Genomic DNA, 19,326 nt, shown 5'->3' on the forward strand with positions numbered 1-19,326 from the left:
GCCTCAAACCCAGGGCCTCCGAACCTTGCTTCACACCGGGCTCCAGCCTGCCTGGTCCTCTATTCAGAGAGCACCCGGCCGCTGCCCGGAGGGCTGTGTGCCTGCTGGGTGGCCTGGGCGGAAGCAGGCTGCGACCCACCGAGGGCGGGCCTTCCCCCCCCCCCGGGCACTGGAAGCGGTTTGCTCAGGGCGCCTAGTTTCCGTCCTCACCCTCTTCCTTCTCAGGGTCCAGCTGACGGGGGCTTGGTCTCAGGTGCCCTCTGGGCAAATGGGGTCAGGCAATACTGCCCCCTCCCTGCCTCTCCCGCCCAGACACACAAAGCTTCTGGGGCCTCCCAGCTCACTGCGCCTTCCCGGCGACCACAGCCCTGCTGGAAAGACCCCGGCCAGGCAGAGGCCCGGGCTCGGTCTCCGGTTCTAGCAGACCCTGTCCTGCTGCCTGACCCGGGGTGTCCTCACTGGGCGGGGGTGGCACGAGGGCCGGCTGCTGTTATCTCTGAACAAGGAGGGCAGGGCTGTCTGGTGGGGGGTCCACACTGCCGCTCACTCCTCCTGCCTGTGCCCCCCCCCCCCGCCCTGGGCCCAGCCAGTCCCACCCGCTCACTCCTCCTGCCTGTCCCCCCCCCCCCCCGCCGGGGCCCAGCCAGTCCCACCCGCTCACTCCTCCTGCCTGTCCCCACCCCCCCCCCCCGGGGCCCAGCCAGTCCCACCCGCTCACTCCTCCTGCCTGTCCCCCCCGGGGCCCAGCCAGTCCCACCCGCTCACTCCTCCTGCCTGTGCCCCCCACCCCCCCCCCCCGGGGCCCAGCCAGTCCCACCTGCTCAGAAGGCAGTGCACACCTACATTGGCTGTCTGCTGCCGAAAGTTCCGCCGGGCGGCCATGCCCCTGGCGTGCGCCTGGATGACCACCACTGCCCTCCTCCTGGCCTGGACCTGCTGGCGCACGAGGTAGCCCCTGCAGCGCGCCTGCAGCTGGACCACCCTCCGCCGCGCGGCCTGGTACTGCCTGGTCAGCAGGTGGCTCCGGGCGATGGCCTGCAGGCGCTCGAACCCCAAGAGGATCTGAGGAGCAAGAGAGATGCACGCTCATAGGGGCTGGGCCGAGGGCGGGCTGCCCAGCGATGGCCGTCCCACGACCTGGGAGCCGGTGGCTCTCGCAGGGCCTCCCGCGGGCCTCACGGCAGCTTCCTGCTTCTGCGAGGACGCACCGAGCACGCACAGCCAGTGGCTTAGTGCTTGTGGCCCGGAGGACGGAGCCTGGCGTGCGGACAGGGCGAGCCGTGCTTGTGAGACGGCGTGAGTGACGGTGTCTCGGGAGGCGTGAGGAAAACCGCGTGGGCCGCAGTGGGTGGTGGAATCCCAGAGGCCTCGCCTTTCGCACCGACCACTGACCGCCACCCAGGACTTCTCAGCTCCCCCCGCGGGCCCGCGGCGTCTTTGAAACGAGGAAGAGGGAACGAGCTGATGAACAGCCGTGTGCTGCCAACGTGCTCGGGGCCACAAGCGGCCCTGAGCCCAGAGGGCTCCCCGGTCTCCCCAAGCCCGGCCGGAGGGCTGGCGTGGGCATGCTGCCGCTGAGGGCCACCTCCAGCTCTTCCGCTCACTGGGCCCGAGCTCCGGGGACATCCTAACCCGCCGCTTCGGGCTGGCTTATGACAGAGAAGGATGCACTCGGAGCAGTGGGCCGCAGCCTGTGTCCCGTCAGCCGCCTTTACCCCTTTGTGAGGTGGAACGTGGACAGGCCTGGGGTCAGTTTTGCTGATGTGACCACTGCATGTCCCAACCACAGTCACATGACAAAGGCAAGCAGTCCGGTGCGGTCCAACAAGGTCAAGGTTGCCCTGGTTCGCTCGCTGAGCAGACAGACACTCATTAGCAGTGTCTGTGCCCAAGACAAAAATTCTGAAGCGCTTGGGACAGAGAATAATCAATCCACTCGCTTATTCCGTAGCCTGGGAATTGGGAACAACAGTCATCATCTCCTTCAGAGGCGGCCGGCTCCTCCCGCTGCGTGGCCGTGGCCGCGACCTGCGAGGGGCCTTCCTGCCTCAGCTCTCAGCTCTCAGCTCAGATGAACAGCCTTTCCCCGGCTGTGTCATGGGCCGCCCCCCCCCCCCCCCCCCCCCGCAGGCCGCAGGCCCGCCGAGCTCTCCTACCAGCTTGAAGTCCTGGCGGGCGCGGCGGCCTCTCCACGCGGCCTGCAGGCTCACGGCGGCCTGTCGCTGCCGCAGAAACTCCTGCCTAGAAGGAGACTGCTGGTGAGAGGTGCGTACAGCTCAGACATTTTTAAGTCTGTGGGTAAGCACTGTTTTTGAATGGAAGACGTCTAAGGAACTGTTGGGGAAGATAATCTCATACAATAATTCTCTTCTGTGAGCCAAGAGACAGGTCAGGACTTAGGCACACTGCCCATAACTGCCGTTGTGGCTGAGGGCAGGCCACCTTTTAGAATAATCCAGAACATCCCCACCCCCCACCCCCAGATCTATGAGGGGACCAAACGCGTGGCCAACGCTTTACTCCTGGCCAGACACTGCCCTCCCAGCTCACGAAGCCAGGCCCGGCCAGCAAGCAGCCCAGTGTCATGAGTGGCTCCTCGGTGGGCGGACCAAGCAGAGGGAGCTTCCCAGGCCCAGCTCCCCCCACCCCCCTGCTGCTCCCTGCGTGGGAGGGCGGGCCTCTGGGGGGGACCCCTGGGGGAACCTGGCACACACAGATGTACCTTTTATTTCACACTTAACTTTGTTTCCTTATCACTTCTAATAATGTTAGGGTATTTTCTTGGGTTTAGAACAGTAGATCTCAGACATTTAAAATCACCTGCAGGGAGTGGGGCGGGGGGGGGGGTGGGGGTCCAGGTTAGGGATGGAACTAACGCACGCAGGACTGCAGCCAGCACTGCGCCTGGTACACGTGAGTCGTTACGAGCCAGTCCTCAATGCTCATCACAGGAAAACATTTCTTCCTCAGATTTATCTGAAAGGGCGGATGCTCATGACACGTATCGTGGTCCTCATTTCCCGACATATAACTCACACCGTCCTCCGTGTCAATCACATCTCAATAAAATTTGGGGGGGATAAGAAAATACCATTGGAGAATCTCAATACTTACTGATGTCTGTGGCCCACCCATTCTAATTAAGTCTGAATTTTTGTTGAACATGTGCATATCTATGTAATAGTTTGGTGCATGTATATACACAGATGATTCTAATATGAGGTCAAAGTAAACAACTGAATTATCTAAAAATAACCTGTCTCCTTCCCATATGGCAGAGGGGTGTGGCTGCCGTGATGGGCCGGGAGGAGGTGCTGCCAGCATCTGTGAGTGGAGGCCAGGGATGCTCTCAGCACCCTGCAGTGCCCGGACAGCCCACAGCAGAAAGCTGTACACTCCAGTGTCAGCCGTGCTGGGGTTGAAGAACTCCCGTTTCTGCCTTTTTACGTCTCTCCTCTGGCTGCATTGGCCATAGCAACAACACCATCAATCATCAATGGATCGTGTCCAAGAGAAGGGAGTAGGCACACTTTTGCCTCTTACTCCTCCTGACGACATCTAAAAGCCCTGGACAGTGTATATGAAGCAAACATAAGAAGACTTTGAAAAGGGAAGGAGGCAGACCAACTTGGGACTTCAGAGCAAAGGAAGAACACAAGAGGTAACTTCCGGGGGTTTTCTTTCTGCCTCACATCTCCCCCGACTAGGAGTGAAGAAGTAAGCAATCTAGCAATGGCCACGGCACAGAGCAGAAAAGCCCCACGGTGAGCCTCCTCTCTCCACCGAAAGGCCCGGGAAGAAGCAGGTCAGCAGCCAGAAAGCTGTCAGGTCACAGCCAGTTCACTCCAGTGAAGCACCTCAGAAACAGCTGTGGTGCCGCACCGAGAGTGCCTGTGGGAGCCCAGACCCCCATCCTCTCCAGGGCATGTCCGAGAAGGCTGAGTAGGAACCACCTTATGTGCCATAATGACCCACCCCCCCACAGTGTCAGTGAAAACCACTGAGGGACCCTGGATCCCCACCACCATTTGGCAGTAATGGGGGTCCCTCCCCCTTCATGTGGGAGTGGTGTCAGAGAAGACCCGGTGGAGAAGCAGGCTCCATCTCCCTCAGCAGTAGCAAGGCTATTCCTTTCCCTCTGGGATCAGTGGAGGCCACACTGGGGGCAGTAACGAGGCATTTATGTTCTCTCAGCCAGAGTGGTGTCAGCGGACGCCCCTGGGCAGCTCGGACTCTACCCCCCGGCAGAGCAGTCACGGGAGGCTCTGTGAAGGACTTGGATCTCACCCTATTAGACAGTAAACACGCCACCCACTTCCCCTGTCAGAATGGTGTCAGAGGAAGATAGCTAAAAGTGTATAATTAAACAAGACATATAATTCTTATAACACAATACACAGAATGTCCAAAACCCAGGGAAATATCAACTTAAATGAGAAAAGACCATCAAAAGAGGCCAACACTGAGATGACAGAGGTATTAGCCATTATAAAAAATGCTCCAACAATGCTCACTTGAAACTAATGATAAAATAGAAAGTCTCAGTAAAGAAATAGGAAAAATAAAGTAGAACAAATTGGCATTTTAGAGTTGAAAATATCACAATGAGTAAAAAGAACCTCAGCACACAATGGAAAGAGAGAGGAAAGAATCAGTGAGCTTGCAGATATAGCAGTAGAAATTATACATCCTGCAAAACAGGAAATTGACTGGAAGAGAAGGAACAGAGCATCAGGCACCAGTGGAACTGCAACAAAAGACCTAATATTTGTGTTGTTGGAGTCCCAGAAGGAAAAAAGAAAGAGGCGTTGCTGAAAAAGTGCTAGAAGAAATAACAGCTAAAAAGCTCATAAACTTAGCAATAGATATAAACCTACAGATTCAAGAAACTAAGCAAACTCTAAATAGGATAAATGCAAATAAACCCACATCAAAGCAGACCATAGTCAGATCTAGGAAAACTGAGAATCATGGGCATACCAGAGGAGAGGAGAGGGAGCAAGGAGCAGAGAGCCTCTTACAGCTTGGCCTTTCCCTGGCATCGCTAAGCCTGACTCAAGTAGCAGCCACCTGCAGATTGCTTTGTAGCTCCTGCCGGGCGGCCCAGGCAGGGTACAGGCAGCTGTTGACCTGGAAATGCATCTCCTAGGAGGCCCCAGAGCCAGCTCACCCAGAAGACAACTTCTCCAGAGCCTTACCCAACCTCCTCCACGAGTGACACACATATTTTTCTTTTTTAAAAAATATATTTTTCTTTATGTTAGAGAGGAAGGGAGAGGGAAAGAGAGAGAGAAACATCAATGATGAGAGAGAATCATTGATCGGCTGCTTCCTGCACGCCCCTTACTGGGGATCGAGCCTGCAACCTTAACCAGAACCTTTAGTCCTCAGGCTGATGCTCTATCCACTGAGGCAAACCAGCGAGGGCCATGAGTGACATACTTCTAAGACAGACTCATTGTCATCAGAGCCCTGCTAACGTGAGTCCTGCTCTATGAGGTCAGCCCCCTGCACAGCAAATCCTCTGCTGTGGCTGTGGCCAGTCCTGGCAGCCAATCAGCCTGGGAGTAAATACCTCCCTTAACGTGCCAACAGCATCCAAGGCTCAACTGTAACCGATGGTGCAAAAAGCCCACAAGAGGAGTGTGCCTGGAGTGCCCAGCGTGAGTGACCTCGGAGGCTGCGCCACGGGGCCACAGGACACCACCAGGCCACTCTGCCAAGCCCAGGACACACAGCAGCTCCACCCAATACACAGGACAAACTCAGGGAGGCCGCTAAGGTGAGAGGCAAAGAAACATGTTCCAAATGAGAGAACAGAACAAAACTCCAGGAAAACAACTCAACAAAATGGAGACAAGCAATCTATCAGATGCAGAGTTCAAAACACTGGTTATAAGGCTACTCAATGAGCGTAGGGGAAGAGGAGAGGAACTAGTGAGAACTTCCCTAAAGAGACAGGAAATATAAAAAAGAAGAGTATAATAACTAAAATAGTGAATGCATAAAAGGAATCAATCGTAGAATAGATAAATCAAGAATCAAATCAGTAATTTGGAAGATAAAGAAGCAGAAAAAACCCAATCAGAACAGCAAAAATCAAAAGGAAGTCAGCCCAGCCAATGTGGCTCATAGGTTGAGCATCCACTTATGAACCAGGAGGTCATGGTTGGATTAATGGTCAGGTCACATGCCTGGGTTGCAGGCTTGATCCCCAGTGTGGGGTGTGCAGGAGTCAGCCAATCAACGATTCTCTCTCATCATTGATGTTTCTATCTCTCGCTTCCTCTCTGAAATCAATAAAAAATATACTTAAAAAGAAAAAATAATCCAAAAATTTCAGGCTAGACTAAGGAGCTTCTGGAACAACTTTAAATGTACCAACATTCACATCATGGGGTGCAGGAAAGAGAAGAGAGAGAAAGAAATTGAAAACCTATTTGAAAAAATGATGGAAAACTTCACTAACCTCGTGAAGAAAAAAAGAAATACAAGTCCAGGAAGTGCAGAGAGTATCAAACAAGATGAACCCAATAGGCCCACACCAAGACACATCATAATTAAAATGCCAGAAGTTAAAGACAGAAAGAATCTTAAAAGTAGCAGTTAGTTACCTACAAGGGAGCGCCCATAAGACTGTCAGCTGATTTCTCAACAGAAACTTTGTAGGCTAGAAAGAATTGCCAAAAAAATATTCTAAATGATGAAAAGAAAAGAACTACAACCAAGATTACTCTTCCCGCAAAGCTGTCATTTAGAATTGAATGATAAAGAGCTTCCCAGATAAGAAAAAGCTAAAGAAGTTCATCACCACCAAACCAGTATTATATGAAATGCTGAAGGGTCTTCTTTTAGAAGAAGAAAACAAATTAAAACTATGAAACTAAAATGGCAATAAATACATATTTATCAACAATCACTTTAAATGTAAGTGGATGTTTGAGCATCATGTCTGGGGTTCCAGTTCTTTCTATGGTTGGTGATAAACAGACGTGCTAGTACAGAGACCAGATCTGTGGGCCTGGAGAGCCCGCTGGGCATGGTGAGTGGAGGAAGGCGGTAATGTTGCTGCTTTGCTGAACCTGAGCTGAAATTCAGGTGTTACCTTCTGACTGACCAGGGAACTGAGTCAAAGAGGTTTTTCTACCTCCAAAACCAACCACCCCACAAACCCAAACTCACAAGTTCCCGGAGACAACTGAAGGAGAGCATCCAAATGCGGCTGAGACCAGAGCTGACACTTCATTTGACTCTTGCTTATGTAGTAGATTCCCGCCCCCACCCACCAAACATGGCCCACAGACCAGCATTCGGATAATGCCTTCGGCCTCTCTGGTCACAGCAGGCTGGTGTCCCGGTCAGAGGTCCTGAGAGGTGTGGTGCCTCAGCACCCCCGGGGCAGGGGGACAGGAACACATGTCCTGGTTTGGGGGCTGTGGTCTCCCAGGGCACACGGTGGGCGGTGGGCGGGGGGGGGGGCACCTGTGCTTGTAGCCCCGCAGGACGCTCTGGATGCTGACCGCGGCCTTCTCCAGGGCCTGGCTCCTCTGCACCTCCAGAAGGGCGTCCCGATGCTCCTGGAACGGGACGGACACGCGTGCGGCTGCCGCCTCCACCCCTCCGCTCCCCCGGGCCAGGGCCCAGGGGTCAGGTCCGCAGGCTTGGCGCTGTGCTCCCGGGGGCCACGCGGGGGGCGGGGCCTCCACGCGGACTCAGTGTGGCTCAGAGCCCGAGCTGCCGCATGGCCCCAGCCCCAAGCCGAGGCCTCCGGCTCCACCCCTTCTCGCTGTTAACGCCATCGGCGGTGTCGTCTCTGCTCTGGAGAGCCCGGAGCGGCAAACACTTCCCGGAGGTTGGGTTGTTTCCCCCAATTCATGTGAACTGTGCAGTCAACTGCACTACGGGCTCCTGACAGTTTCAATGGGAAAATGGTCCCTTTGGCCTTGGAGGAGGACTCAGGGTGAGAGTCAGCCCTGGGCGGCGGCTCCCTCTCCTGAGGCCCCTGACCCTGTGCCCGGCTGCCCCCTGGCCCCGTGGCAGGGACTGTGTCTGTAGAACAGGGAGCAGCCGGCCTTTGGCAGCGGCCAGGGCTCAGGGGCTGCGTCAGCCTCGGGTCCAGCAGCACGGAGCCTCTCATGTGCCTGGGTGGGCACTGGGGACACGGACACAGGGGCCAGACCTCGGCTATGGCTTCAAGGAGCAGCCAGAGAGGAAGAAAAGTAGAGGGGAGGGCGCCTCCTGCGCCCCAGCCATCCGCCTGCAGTTACCCTCCAACTCCTGCCTCGCCCTGGGCAGGTGCCTGCCCTCCGTGGGAGTCTGAGGCCACCGCTTCCTGCTTCAGGGCTGGGCCCAGCCAGCTCAGACTGGCTAACGCCGGCCGCTGGGGGCGGGGCCAGGAGGCCCCTGGGGTGGATGAGGGGGCTCTAAGGGGTGAGGAAGGCTGGCAGGGATGGGAGGGCGCTCCTGACCTCTGCTTCCTCCTGTGCCCTGACTGGCCCGCCCGCCCGCCGAGGCCGGCGTTTCCTCCCGGGGCTCTGGCCCGCTGCACTGGAGCCCAAAGGCAGCAGGGGCGAGGCTGCCTCTGTGATGCTGGGCCTCCGGTTGAGGGGGGCGAGGGGGGAGTTTCTGCTCACACCCTGCCCAAGAACAAGCTCTGCGGGGCTGGCCCCTGTGGAGGCAGAGTGTCCTGGCCAGACAGCAGCGGGGGTGGGGGGTGGGGGGTGGGGGGGTGGGTGGGAAGGGGCGAGGCCTGTCCTGGGCGTCCGCTCTGCTCCCTTCTCCTCGGTGGCCAGCAGTGCCTTCTGGAAGCCTGAGCCCCTCCCCGCCCTCCCTGCCCCGCCCTGCTTTCCACAGCCTGGGTGCCGGGGGGGGGGGGGGGGGGTGGGGGGGTGGGGGGGGTGGCAGAGGCCAGGGCTGCGCGGCAGGGTCTCACCTTCAGGAAAATTTTGGTCTTCCCTACTTTCCAGTCTTTGTCTGTCCCCAGCCACCTGTCAGCGATGCACAGCGTCATCTGTCGACACTTGTCCCGAAGCTGCCAAGGAGAAACGGGTGGCGGGTGGGGGTGGCTGGGTGGGGCGGGCAGGGCCCCCCTCAGGGCTGCTGGGCCAGGCCGGCACCTGCCATCAGGCGCCCGAGCATCAGGCCTGCAGGCTGGGCTCCTGAGGAGGGTCAGCAAGGGGTCCCCGCTCCCCAGCCCGCGCGGCCCCCACATGCCCCCACGGGAGAGCTGGCTTGAGGCTACAGACACTCCTACAGGGAAGTCAGCCCCACGCCTTCGGGGGGCGGGGGGGGCTCATGTCTAGGGCTCCAGGGGGCGGGGGGTGGGAGCCCACAGGCGGGGCCCCCAGCACACACCTGCCGGCGGGTGGCGCTGGGCAGCAGGACCCCAAAGCGCCCTGCGAACTGCGCGAAGGTGTATCGGAGCGGGAGGCCCGCCCGGCGGACGTGCACGGTCTCCAGGGCGCCCGAGTAGCGCAGCTGCTGCAGGCACAGCTCGCGGTCGAAGAGCTGCGGGTAGAGGCCAGAGAGGGGCTGAGGGGCAGCCTCTCCCCCGCCCCCCAAGGCGGCCTCTCCCCCCCGCCCGACCCCTCAAGGCGGCCTCCCCCATCCCCTGCCCTCCAAGGAGGCCTCCCCCCCAAGGCGGCCTCTCCCCCCCGCCCGACCCCTCAAGGCGGCCTCCCCCATCCCCTGCCCTCCAAGGAGGCCTCCCCCCCCAAGGCGGCCTCCCCCCTCCAAAGCGGCCTCCCCCCTCCAAGGAGGCCTAACAGAGACCCCCAGGAATGCGGCCTCCCCTGCCTGCAACACCCCAGTCTAGTTCCTACTCAGAGCCGCTGGCTCTCCCTGCAGGGGTGGCCATGGCAAGGGGGTGAGGGGCTCCGCTCACCCCCCCACACACACACACACAACCTTCCAGCCCCCAGGAATCTCTGGGCTCTGGGGCACCCCCTCAATCTGGGGAGCCCACCAGCAGGCAGTTACCTACCTGGAAACAGGTTCCCAGAGGCAACTGCTTGTGGGTCAGGGCCACACAGAAGGTCCTCTGGGGCAAGTTACCGCCCCCCCCCCCATCTCACGTTTCTCATGTAATCTTTACAACAGGTCTCGGGGGGGCCCTTAAGCTCCAGTTTCAAGGTGAGGCGCCTGAGGCGCAGGGCCACACTCCTCAGTCCTGAGCTAGGGTTCAAACCTGAGCCTGCCTGGCCCCTCAGCCCAGGTCCCCCCACACCCACACGGCACCAGCCTCCAGCCAGGCGGGTCCTGCTACTGAGGCCAGGGGTGTGGGCAGAGGACTCTGCCCTGGCCCTGGAGCACTGCTGATCTGGAAGATGCATTCTGGATAGCCCGGAGAGCCTCAACTTCCCATAATTTTCTTCTTTTCAAAAAGTTGCTTTATATAATGCTAGAGGCCTGGTGCACGAAAATTCGTGCACTCGGTGCGGGGCGGGGGGGGGGGGGGGGTGTCCCTCAGCTTGGCCTGCACCCTCTCGTAGTCCAGAAGCCCTCAGGGGAGTGAGCCCGGCTTCTGGCTGAGCGGCGCTCCCCCTGTGGGAGCGCACTGACCACCAGGGGGCAGCTCCTGCGTTGAGCGTCTGCCCCCTGGTGGTATGTGCGTGTCATAGTGACCAGTCGTTCCCACGTTAGGTCAATTTGCATAGTAGCCTTTTATTATGTAGGATAATATTTTCTCCCTTATAAGACTTTTCTCCTTTCAGGTGGCCTCTCCTAGTTCGGGGAGTCCTGTGTTTGCAGCCTCCAGGTGGGATTCCCAATCCCATGGCCAAGGGCCCCTGGGCAGGCAGCAGGCTCCCGTTCCACCCCACACGGAAGCGAGAAGCGAGCTCTCAAGGGCCACCAGGGTGGCCGCAGCCTCTGACCCCAGCCCAGGGTGCAGTGCGCCCTCGCCCTGCAGGCGGTCAGGAGCCATTCTCACCTCCCAGAAGGGAAGCGCCTGAGAGGGAAGCCCTGGCCACGTGTGCAGCAGGTGAGCGGCAGGGCTGCCTCGCAGTCCAGCCCGCCGCCGGCACTGACTGAGCGTGGCTGGACCGGCCACCTCACCCAGTGTCCTGTCTGTAAAGTGCAGGCGGCTGACAGCCCTGGGGCGGGAGGGACAGGACCCTAGGGGACGGCAGACTCGGAGTCGCTGCCCTCCCGGCCCAGCCTCCCTCGTTACCAGCGGCTTCTTGTGCTCATTGGGTTTGATGCAGCGGATGAAGGAGGGCTGGCAGCCGGTCAGGATTTTCATCAGCTGGTCCAGCGACTGCTTGAACTGGCCTGCCAAGGTGGCAGGCTGCCTGCTGGAGTCTGCAGACTGCGGGCAGAAGCACAGGGTCCGAGTCGGGCTGGGAGCACCGCCTGGGGCACCGCTGACCCACGGTCCAGTCCGGGTGTGGCCGAGGTCCCTCGGGTGGGTGGGCTGTATCCACCCATCCATCACAGGTTCCCAAGGGCCTACTGGGTGCAGGCCCCCCACTGGATAATGAGGACCCAGAGGGGAGTAAGATGGGGCACCTGCCTCCTGTCTAGAGCTGGGGTCCCCCAAGTGCGATGCACAAGATGATGCGCCAGGGTGAGAAGAGGATGTCAGAGCTGGGAATGCTCACTTTTTGCCTCCCCCTCCTATATTTCCCAGTTTTGACCAGGTTTTATATATTAAAAATGGTTTATACTATGCATTGTATGCATTATAGTAAATGTGTATGTTCTAAAATAAATGTATTAACTTATGGACACAAGAGCCCATGCCCCGTGCCATGAGCAGTGTTTGTCTTGTGCAATGCTCCTTCATCAAGCCTTCCCAAGGTCAAATGCACCTGAGCACAGGTGTGTGCGGCCAGACTGCACCAGTCTGGAGACAGAGGTCTTCACACCGAGACGCCTCTGACGGGAGGACGCAGTCCTGGGCTTTAGTCACAGTGGGCAGCATTTTCCTTTTGTCCTGGTTTGTAAAACTATATGCGTTTCCTCCACAGCCACCTGCTCCCCAAAACACCCAGGCCCTGCTCTGGCCAGCTGCAGGCCAGGGCAGTGTGCTCGGCCAGCTGCAGGCCAGGGCAGTGTGCTCGGACAGCTGCAGGGTCAGGGCAGTGTGCTCGGACAGCTGCAGGCCAGGGCAGTGTGCTCGGACAGCTGCAGGGACAGGGCAGTGTGCTCGGACAGCTGCAGGGTCAGGGCAGTGTGCTCGGACAGCTGCAGGGACAGGGCAGTGTGCTCGGACAGCTGTAGGGCCAGGGCAGTGTGCTCGGACAGCTGCAGGGTCAGGGCAGTGTAGGCCAGGGCAGTGTGCTCGGACAGCTGTGGGCCAGGGCAGTGTGCTCGGACAGCTGCAGGGCCTGCTGGCTCACTGGCTTCAGGCTGGGTGACCGTGCACAGCCTCGGGGTTCCTCGGTGTCTTGGGGCCTGCACTGCACGTGGCTATGGGCCTGAGGCCTCGGGAGCTCAGGCAGCGGTGGGTAAAGGCCAAGGACCCTGTGGTGTGGCCAGTGCTGATTTGGGGCCTGGAGAGAGGGCCTTTGTCTGCTCTCAGCTGTCAGCTGGCTCAGCCTCCCGGGCCGGGGCCTCACCAGCAGCCTCCGGGGCTTTTCTGGAGCAGCCCTGGCTCTGGCAGAGGCAGGAGAGGGCTCGTGGGCGGAGGCAGAGGAAGCTCACCACCTGCAGCGATCCTCGGCGGCCCTGGGGCACCTGGGCTCGGCCCTCTCCCTGGAAAGCAGGCCCCACACCCCATACATCACACACACACATCACACACATACATCGCACACACATACATCACACACATACATCACACACATACATCACCCCCCCACCCCACTCACACCCCACACACACCACACACATACATCACACACACACACACACACACATACACACACACACACACACACCCCTCACACCCCCCCACACACATACCACACACACACACCACACACATACCACACACACACAACCTACACACACACCACACACACACCACACACATACACCCCTCCCACATACATCACACACATACATCACATACACACACACACACACATACATCACACACACATACATCATACACACATACATCACACACACACACACTACACACACCCTACACACCCCACACACACCACACACACCACAGATACCATACACACATCACAAGCAACATACATGTAACATACGGTGTAACATGCACCACTCAAAACACACACGTGTACCACATGCACAGCCCATCTCCTACTGTCAGCGTACACAGGTAGTTATTAACGTAAGGAAGATAGCTGGATATTCACATCAAGGAGCAAAAGGGACTAAATCATCTGAATAACCTGGGAAGCTGCAGCAGGGGCAGGACGGCAGCATTCCCACGAGCTGACCGTGGAGCAGACCCATTCCCACACGACAGGAAACTGCCAGAGAGGAGCCCGGATCCTCCCAAGGGAGCGGACATCTCCCCAGGAAGGCCCGTCTGGGACCAGAGCGCCTGGAGGAGGCGCCTCTGCTGGGCACCGGCTCAGGAGGAGCTGATGCTGTAATGGAGCCTCTGGACCTGCTCCTGGGAGTCAGGGGGAGGAGCCAGAGGGGCGGCCCGAGCCTGGGGACAGGGGAAAGGGAGTCAGGTTGGAGAGAGGACCTGGGACCCCCCCAGCATTCGCTGGGAAGGAGCCCACTGCAGGCCTGGGCAAGTCAGGAACGTGGGCCGGCCCATCTGAACGGCTTTGTCCTCCCTGACCAGGAGACAGATGGAGGACTGTCAGGGATGTGCATTCACCTGCCTGGCCGCTCGGTTCCCGAGGGTGTATTACTAGCAATCCCCCTGAACTCACAACAAAATCTTGCCATGACGTTCTAACTCCTCCACGTGTGTGCCTCTGACCGTCTGTGCTCATGGCACTGCAAAAGAGCTCATTTTTCTCCAGCCACACTACAAACACATACACACACAGGCCTACATTCACACCCACACATACCACACGCATGCCACATGCACCATGCACACAGATGCCACACACAACCATGCACACACTCAACACATACAGCACTCAGAACACACACACAGGCGGATGACACATGTAGCAACAGTAACACAAGCATCAGTGCCTCAGCAAGACCACCCACGCTGGAGGCAGGCCCTCGAGGGCCCGTCCCTCCCGAGCACCCCGCTCCTTCCCTCCCTCCCACGCGGCTGAGAGCCTGGAAGGCCATGGCCCAGGCGGAGAGAGGGAGGTGGAGAGGGGCAGAGAAGGGGGAGAGGGGAGGAGAGGGGAGAGGGGAGGAGAGGGGGGAGAGGGGGGGAGAGGGGAGGAGAGGGGAGGAGAGGGGAGAGGGGAGGAGAGGGGGGAGAGGGGGGGAGAGGAGCGGAGAAGGGGGGAGAGGAGCAGAGGGGGGAGAGGGGAGAGGGGGGAGAAGGAAAGAGGGGGAGAGGGGCAGAGAAGGGAAGAGGGGGAAAGGGGCAGAGGGGGGAGAGGGGCAGAGAAGGGGGGAGAAGGGAAGAGGGGGAAGAGGGGGGAGAAGGGAAGAGGGGGAAAGGGGGAGAAGGGGGAGAGGGGAGAGAGGGGGGAGAAGGGAAGAGGGGGAGAGGGGGGAGAAGGGAAGAGGGGGAAAGGGGGAGAGGGGGGAGGGGGGAGAGAGGGGGGAGAGGGGGGAGAGGGGGAGAGGGGCAGAGAAGGGGGGAGAGGAGGGGAAAAGGGAGAAGAGGGGGAGAGGGGGAGAGGGGGGAGAGGGGGCCCACCTTGAGGACCTGGCTCCGCGCCTGCCCCAGGCGGATAGTCCCGCGGCCCAGCTTGATGTCCGCCGACTCCAGCTTGAAGAGTTCCCTCAGGAACTTGTTCCGGGAGGAGTGGACCAGGGTGAGGATGTCTGCGCTCAGCACGTCTCGATTCTTCTCCAAGAAGCCTGCGGGGAAGCAGGGCCGCGCCCAGCTCACTGCCCCCCGCCCCCCGGGGAGCCGGGGCCTCCTGCACCCCCTCCTCCCCGTCCGCCCTGCACCCCCTCCTCTCCGTCTGGCCTCCTGCACCCCCTCCTCTCCGTCCGCCCTGCACCTTCTCCTCCCCGTCCGCCCTGCACCCCCTCCTCTCCGTCCAGCCTCCTGCACCCTCTCCTCTCCTTCCGGCCTCCTGCACCCCCTCCTCTCCGTCCGGCCTCCTGCACCCCCTCCTCTCCGTTCGGCCTTCTGCACCCCCTCCTCTCCGTCCGGCCTCCTGCACCCCCTCCTCCCCGTCCGCCCTGCACCCCCTCCTCTCCGTCCAGCCTCCTGCACCCTCTCCTCTCCTTCCGGCCTCCTGCACCCCCTCCTCTCCGTCCGGCCTCCTGCACCCCCTCCTCTCCGTCCGGCCTCCTGCACCCCCTCCTCTCCGTTCGGCCTTCTGCACCCCCTCCTCTCCGTCCGGCCTCCTGCACCCCCTCCTCTCCGTTCGGCCTTCTGCACCCCCTCCTCTCCGTCCGCCCTGCACCCCCTCCTCTCCGTCAGGCCCGCAGGAGGCCGGCACCCAGGCCTGGCGCCATGGTCTCCACCCAGCACCAAGCCAGGCCACAGGGGCAGGCGACCCAGCCCCACCTCACCCCTGTCTGCACCTGCAGCCTCCGCCCTCTGCCGCGCACTCCGCGCCCAGGGCTCTGCCCGGTCACCCTGCCTGGACCCTGCCTCTGCCCCCAGGGCACTTCTTCCGCTTCTCTGCCTTCCTCACCTCCTGCCGCCTGCCCTGCCCCCGCCCCTGGCACCCCTCGCCCAGGCCCCGGCCCCCTGCCTCTGGCCCCACACCGCTCTGGGACGCTCTTTCCTCTCGGCTTCCAGACCAGCTCCCGCCGCCCGCCGCCCTCCGGCCGCAGCCCCGGGCAGCCCTTCTCTGGCGCCCTTTGCGCAGTCGGGTGCTCTGAGGACTTGCCCTCTCCTCCACCAGCCTCGGCCGCAGGGACGGGAGGGGCCGCTCCCCCGCACCTCTCCCCAGTCACCCCAACACACCGCTGCGCCCCGCACCCTGCGGTCACGGTCCCACAGTCAGGCTCTGGCCCACAGAACTCCTGGGTGACCTTGGTGAGTCTAACTCTGGGTGGCAGCTACTCTGCTTTTCCTGGAACCCCAAAATGGAAGAAGGGAAGACATTAAACACCTTGGCTTCCTGGCTCCAAGGACGTCCAGGCGTCCTACTGCCCGAGCTGCTTGCAGGTTCCTTCCCTCAGTCAGAGCTCAGGCTGCGCAGGCCTGTAGTGAGCCGAGGGTGCGCCCTCAGGCAGTGTGTGCGTGTGTGCGCGTGTGTCTCTCTGTGTGAGCATATGTGTGCTGTGGCAGGTATGTTTAGGAAGCAAGCACATGTGTGACTCACTATGGGGACCTGAGAGCCTGGGCCCAGGCCCTCCACCAGCCCTGCTCTGGGCTCTCGGAAGGTCCTGCAGGGCCAGGGCGCAGGCTGAGTGCCCAGAACTTGCAGGGGGTGGGGGGGCAATGTTGTGGGTTGAGTTGTGTCTCCCCAAAACCCGTATGTAGAAGTCCTAACGCAGGCCCGGAGTGTGACTGTGTGGAGGTAAAGGGGTCGGAGGGGCTGGTGTTGAAACGAAGCTGCTCGGGCGGGTCCTGGTCCAGGGCGGAGCCGCAGAAAGGGCAGCACCAGCCAGACACACAGACAGAAAGATGCCGGAGCAGCTTCCACGCGAGGCCGAGGCTCGGAGGGAGCCGCCCTCCCACACTGATCTTGGGCTCCAGACTCCCACCGTGAGAACCGAGCCTCTGTCCCTCGGGGACTGCGCTGTGGCACCCCAGGCCCCAGCAAGGCAGGCCCGGGGGAGCGGCCACCACCACTCTCTTCATGGAGAGTGGACTCGCTCTCAAGTGGGGCACAGACGCACTGGCCAGGCTGCCCCTCCAAGCCGGGCCCCGAGGGGCTGCTCCGGGGACTCAGGGTGGGCTCTGCATGGACGGGACCCTGCCTGTCCTCTCGCACCTGCCCCCTTGTTAAGTCACCCCACCTTTTAGTGCTGTGCTCCATGCGTACCTGCACAGCCTGGGGGAGCCTGGGGAGAGGAGCTAAGGGTGGGAGGGAGGGAGGGAGGGAGCCCAGGGCCTGTGAGAGGGGCTGCCCCAGGAGCCTGGCGGGGCACAGCCTCAGACCTGGAATGATGCCAGGGAGCAGGTGCCACCTCAGCTCTCCAACTGAGCAGTGTGCCCGCGAGGCTCCAGCGCCCCAGCCGGACCCGTCCTTGCCTCCGTAGGGGCCGAGAGGGGCCGCGGCCACTGCTCCCTCTTCCCGGCTCCCCAGGGGTGACCCGCCAGGCTGCTCTCTCAATCAAAACCGCAATCCATCCTCTCTCAGCGACAACCATGAGCTCAACGTAGACCAAGGCCCAGCTGTGAAGCTCAAGTTAGAAAACTCTCAGAAGGAAACACAGGGCTGAGGCTTGGGTTGGACAACAGTTTCTAAGTCATGAAACCAAAGCACGAGCGACAACAGAAAAGTGGCAGCCTGACAAGGCAGCTCAGCAGGTCGGAGCGTCGTCCCGATGCACCAGGTTGTGGGTCCGTGCCCCACATGGACAGGGCACACACAAGAGCCAACCAACGATGCATGAACACGCGGAACAACAAATCGGTGTTTCTCTCTCCACCCCCCCTCCCCTCCCTCACTTCCTCTTTCTCTAAAATCAATCAATAAAAAAAGAGGTAAGTTGGACTTCATCAAAATTAACATTTTTGTGCTTCAAAGAACACTATTAAGAAAGAGAAAAGATAACCCACAGAATTAAGTATTTACAAATTATATATCTGATAAGGTACTTATATTCAGGATACATAAAAACTCTTACAACTTGACAGTAAAAGGACAACCCAATCAAAATACGGGCAAAGGGTTCGGACAGAGGTTTCTCCAAAGATGACACCCAAGAGGCCCAGACGCACGCGTCAGTCATCGGAGGCGCAGGCCAAGCCCCGCGCGACGCACGTCACACCCGCCGGCGGCCAGGAGCAGAGGCAGAGGATGCCCGCGGGGCCGGGGGCCGGGGCCTCACGCTGGTGGTGGGAACGTGCAACGGGAGGCCGTTCTGGAAAAGTTTGGTGGTCACACAAAAGTTACACGGGGGGCCCAGCAGTCCTTTCCTGGGAACACTGTCCACACAGCAGCTTGCACGTGCGTGGCCACAACAGCATTATTCAAAGCAGCCAAAAAGCAGAAGCAGCTCAAATGCCCACCAGCTGACGAAGGAATGAACAACCCGTGGCGCGCCCACACAGCGGACCATCACGCCGCCACACGAAGAAACCCAGTCCGGCACCGACCGCACGGATAACCTGAGAGCGCGGTGCGCGGGGCAGAAGCCAGTCACAGGCCGCGGACGGTGTGGCTCCGCGCAGGCGGGCCGCAGAGGGAGGGAGTGGCTGCCGGGGCGGGGCGGGCGGGAGCAATGCAGCGGAAATGCGCGTGGGAGGTTTCTGGTTGGCGTGACGAAATGTTTTAAATTGTGGCAACAGTTATACAGCTCTGGGTGAATTTAGTAAAATCCACTGAGCTGTGTGCTTAAAATGGGTGACTCACGCCGGGCCGGCGTGGCTCCGTGGCTGAGCATCTACCTATGAACCAGGAGGTCACAGTTCTATTCCTGGTCAGGGCACAGGCCTGGGGTTGTGGGACAATCTCCAGTGAGGGCGTGCAGGACGCAGCCGGTAAATGATTCTCTCTCATCCTTGATATTTCTATATCTCTCTCTCTCCCTTCCTCTCTGAAATCAATTAAAATATATTTAAACCAAAAAAAATGGGTGAATCGCATGGAATGTGAATTATAACTCATTAGAATTATTACAGACAAAAAACATGCCTGGCCCACTCAATCCCCTCTTGCCCATGGCGAGCCGTGCGGGTGCCTACCTTCGGCCTGGTAGTACACCTCTCCAGCGAAGTGGGCAATGCCAAACCTGGCGTCGTGGATGTTCTTGGGCTGCAGGAAGGCCTTGTTGTTGGCATGGACGCTGTTCAGCTTTTGCAGCATGGTGGCATCCGTCCCCTGGGAACACAGCCACCCTGTGGGCTGAGGTCCAGAGCCCAGGCCCAGGGGCAGCGGGGGCACCCACAGGGCTCAGGGCCTGCCACGGGCCAAAGCAACAGCGCTCAGAATGACCCATGGCCTTCCTACAGACAGGGAACTGACGCCGAGGGGGCAGGACTTGCACATGAGCCGGGCAGAGCCAGGGCAGATCCTGGGTCTGCCACCTCCACTCCCAGCTCTCTGGCCCCACCCTTCCCACCACGGTCCGGGCGCCCAGCCTGGCTTCCCCTTCTCTGGATGACGAGCTCCTACTGACTGCATCTGAGAGGCGTCTCCCCAGGGACAGGCAGGTCTCCCCAAGGACAAGAGA

The 19,326-nt window shown here is 59.9% G+C and overlaps 1 protein-coding gene across 2 annotated transcripts in view; it reads right to left on the reverse strand.

Annotated features, from left to right (window-relative positions):
* Nucleotides 1-19,326, reverse strand: part of MYO7B (myosin VIIB) — a 75,521-nt gene that overhangs the window by 24,456 nt on the left and 31,739 nt on the right. For both annotated transcript variants that reach the window (XM_054723045.1, XM_054723044.1), the window contains exons 13-20: nt 18,839-18,974; nt 14,714-14,877; nt 11,171-11,308; nt 9,355-9,507; nt 8,933-9,031; nt 7,483-7,577; nt 2,157-2,241; nt 844-1,062 (exon numbers count right to left, since the gene is read on the reverse strand). In XM_054723045.1, coding sequence (XP_054579020.1) covers nt 844-1,062; nt 2,157-2,241; nt 7,483-7,577; nt 8,933-9,031; nt 9,355-9,507; nt 11,171-11,308; nt 14,714-14,877; nt 18,839-18,974 — 1,089 coding nt within the window. The remainder of the gene's footprint in view (nt 1-843; nt 1,063-2,156; nt 2,242-7,482; nt 7,578-8,932; nt 9,032-9,354; nt 9,508-11,170; nt 11,309-14,713; nt 14,878-18,838; nt 18,975-19,326) is intronic.

This window comes from Eptesicus fuscus, chromosome 11 (assembly GCF_027574615.1).
Source record: "Eptesicus fuscus isolate TK198812 chromosome 11, DD_ASM_mEF_20220401, whole genome shotgun sequence".
NCBI lineage: Eukaryota > Metazoa > Chordata > Mammalia > Chiroptera > Vespertilionidae > Eptesicus > Eptesicus fuscus.